The sequence below is a fragment of the Tremella mesenterica genome (assembly GCF_000271645.1).
Source record: "Tremella mesenterica DSM 1558 unplaced genomic scaffold TREMEscaffold_2, whole genome shotgun sequence".
Classification (NCBI taxonomy): Eukaryota; Fungi; Basidiomycota; class Tremellomycetes; order Tremellales; family Tremellaceae; genus Tremella; species Tremella mesenterica.
In genome coordinates this window covers 248,032-250,199 of record NW_006711226.1, presented here as the reverse complement: position 1 = coordinate 250,199, position 2,168 = coordinate 248,032, and the positions used below count along the sequence as shown (strand labels likewise).

The 2,168-nt window shown below is 49.4% G+C and overlaps 1 protein-coding gene across 1 annotated transcript; it reads left to right on the top strand.

The window, feature by feature from the left end:
- Positions 1–616: 616 nt before the first annotated feature.
- TREMEDRAFT_26973 (uncharacterized protein) lies at positions 617–1,840 on the top strand (the record flags this gene model as incomplete). The annotated part of the gene is made up of 1 exon (XM_007002212.1): positions 617–1,840. One exon carries the CDS (start codon positions 617–619, stop codon positions 1,838–1,840), a length of 1,224 nt encoding a protein of 407 aa, XP_007002274.1.
- Between the last annotated feature and the right edge of the window lie 328 nt (positions 1,841–2,168).

Here is a 2,168-nt window from a genome sequence, read left to right as displayed (position 1 = left end):
CCGTCGAGCAACTACTTTCTAATAGACCGACGGTCGACGAACCTCGGCTAACTTCACGCTCTGAGTCGATGTCTCACCCAACCAGGAGGGCGCAAACGTCGAAAGGAGTGTAACTACGGCGTACTTCGGCGTAGTTACTCTAACTAGGGTGTTGTTCTACTGATGGCGATGTATCTCGATTTATAGCTATCTCTATCTGTCTTTTACTACTGACAACAATCAAGGATCGCTGAAGAACTTCAGCGATCTTCTCAGCTAATATGACCTATCCCTCCTAGACGTTCATCCAACCCTCCCGCGCTTTGACGTACTTCAACGCACTTCGTCCAACTTCCCGAACCCCGGCCATCCTCCTCCTCCTTCGACTAAGTCCGCCTAATATCGCCGCACTTCTGCTCCCATTGTCCCTACCTAGCCTAACTCCGCCTAACTTCGCCGCACTTCTGCTCCCATTGTCCCTATCTACCCTAACTTCATCTAACTTCGCCGTACTTGGTCTCAGAGGTCCTGAGTTACGTGTAGAGTAAAAAGGTTTGAGTCGTGATGGGGTTTTGATGGTCAAAGGAGGGTCGTTGTTGGTGGAATAATCGAGGTGTCACGACGTAGTTGGGTGACAATGAGGAAGGAAGGGGAGAAGTCTAGATGGAAGAGACAAGTAGAGAGGGAGTTCCCCATCCCAACCCCACCGAGTGCGGCGAAGTTAGCGGCCATAGGGCTGCCAACTCCGACGGACGCGATAGATCTCCGAGACAAAGATGACCAGGATGAACTGAGTCCGGAGGAACAGGAGGAATTGTATCAGGTGGTTCCTGAACAATATCATCCGTTCATTGATGTGTTTAACCCGAGGAAGGGAGGTGAAGAACTACCTCCCTCAAGGGAATATGATCTGGAATTTGAGCTTAAGGAGGGGGCGAACCTGAAGGTTGCTCCACTCTACTCCCTCGGAGAAGATCAGAGAAGTGCGCTGAGAGACATCCTAGATCGCGAAATATCGGCCGGAAGAATCCGACCCAGTAATTCGCCCTACGGATCACCGATGTTCTTGGTACCGAAGAAAGCAAAGGGTCAATGGCGAATGGTCATTGACTACCGAAAGTTAAACGAGGCAACGATACCCGATGCCTATCCACTGCCTCTGATCGGTCAGATAACCGAAGAGCTAGGAAAAGCGAGGTACTTCAGCAAGTTAGATCTGATTGGAGCTTATCAACTCCTACGGGTAAAGGAAGGACACGAGCACCTGACGGCGTTCAGGACTCAGTACGGTATGTTCGAGTCTCTTGTTGTTCGAGATGGTCTGCGAAATGCTCCTGCTGTATTCCAGCATTTTCTGAATGAAAGCTTCAGAGAACTGTTGGGGAAGGGAGTGGTTGTCTACATAGATGATATACTCATCTATGGTCAGACGTTGGAAGAATTGAGAGGAACTACGGCGAAGGTGTTCGAAGTTCTTCGAAGGTCGAATCTGTTCGTCAAGGCTAGTAAGTGCGAGTTTGAAAAGGATTCGGTAGTCTTCTTGGGTTTTGTGGTCTCACGGGAGGGAGTTTCTAGTAATCCAGAGTACATCGACGCTGTTGTGTCTTTTCCCCGTCCCAAGAACCTAAGAGAGAGCAGAGGATTTATGGGAGTCGTTAGTTATTATCGGCGCTTTGTCCCCAACTTCTCCAGGATTGCTAAACCGATCAATGATCTCACAAGAAAGGATGTACCGTTTGTCTGGGGTATGGAGCAGGAAAGAGCTTTTAAAGAGTTGAAGGATAGAATGTGTAGGGCCCCGGTGTCACGGCCGTCGAACAACTATTTCTTAATAGACCGACGGTCGACGAACCTCGGCTAACTTCACGCTCTGAGTCGATGTCTCACCCAACCAGGAGGGCGCAGACGTCGAAAGGGGTGTAACTACGGCGTACTTCGGCGTAGTTACTCTAACTAGGGTTTTGTTCTACTGATGGCGATGTATCTTGATTTATAGCTATCTCTATCTGTCTTTCACTACTGACAACAATCAAGGATCGCTGAAGAACTTCAGCGATCTTCTCAGCTAATATTATCTACTCCTCCTAGACGTTCATCCAACCCTCTCGCGCTTTGACGTACTTCAACGCACTTCGTCCAACTTCCCCGAGCCCTCGGCCATCCTCTTCCTCCTTCGACTAACTCCGCCT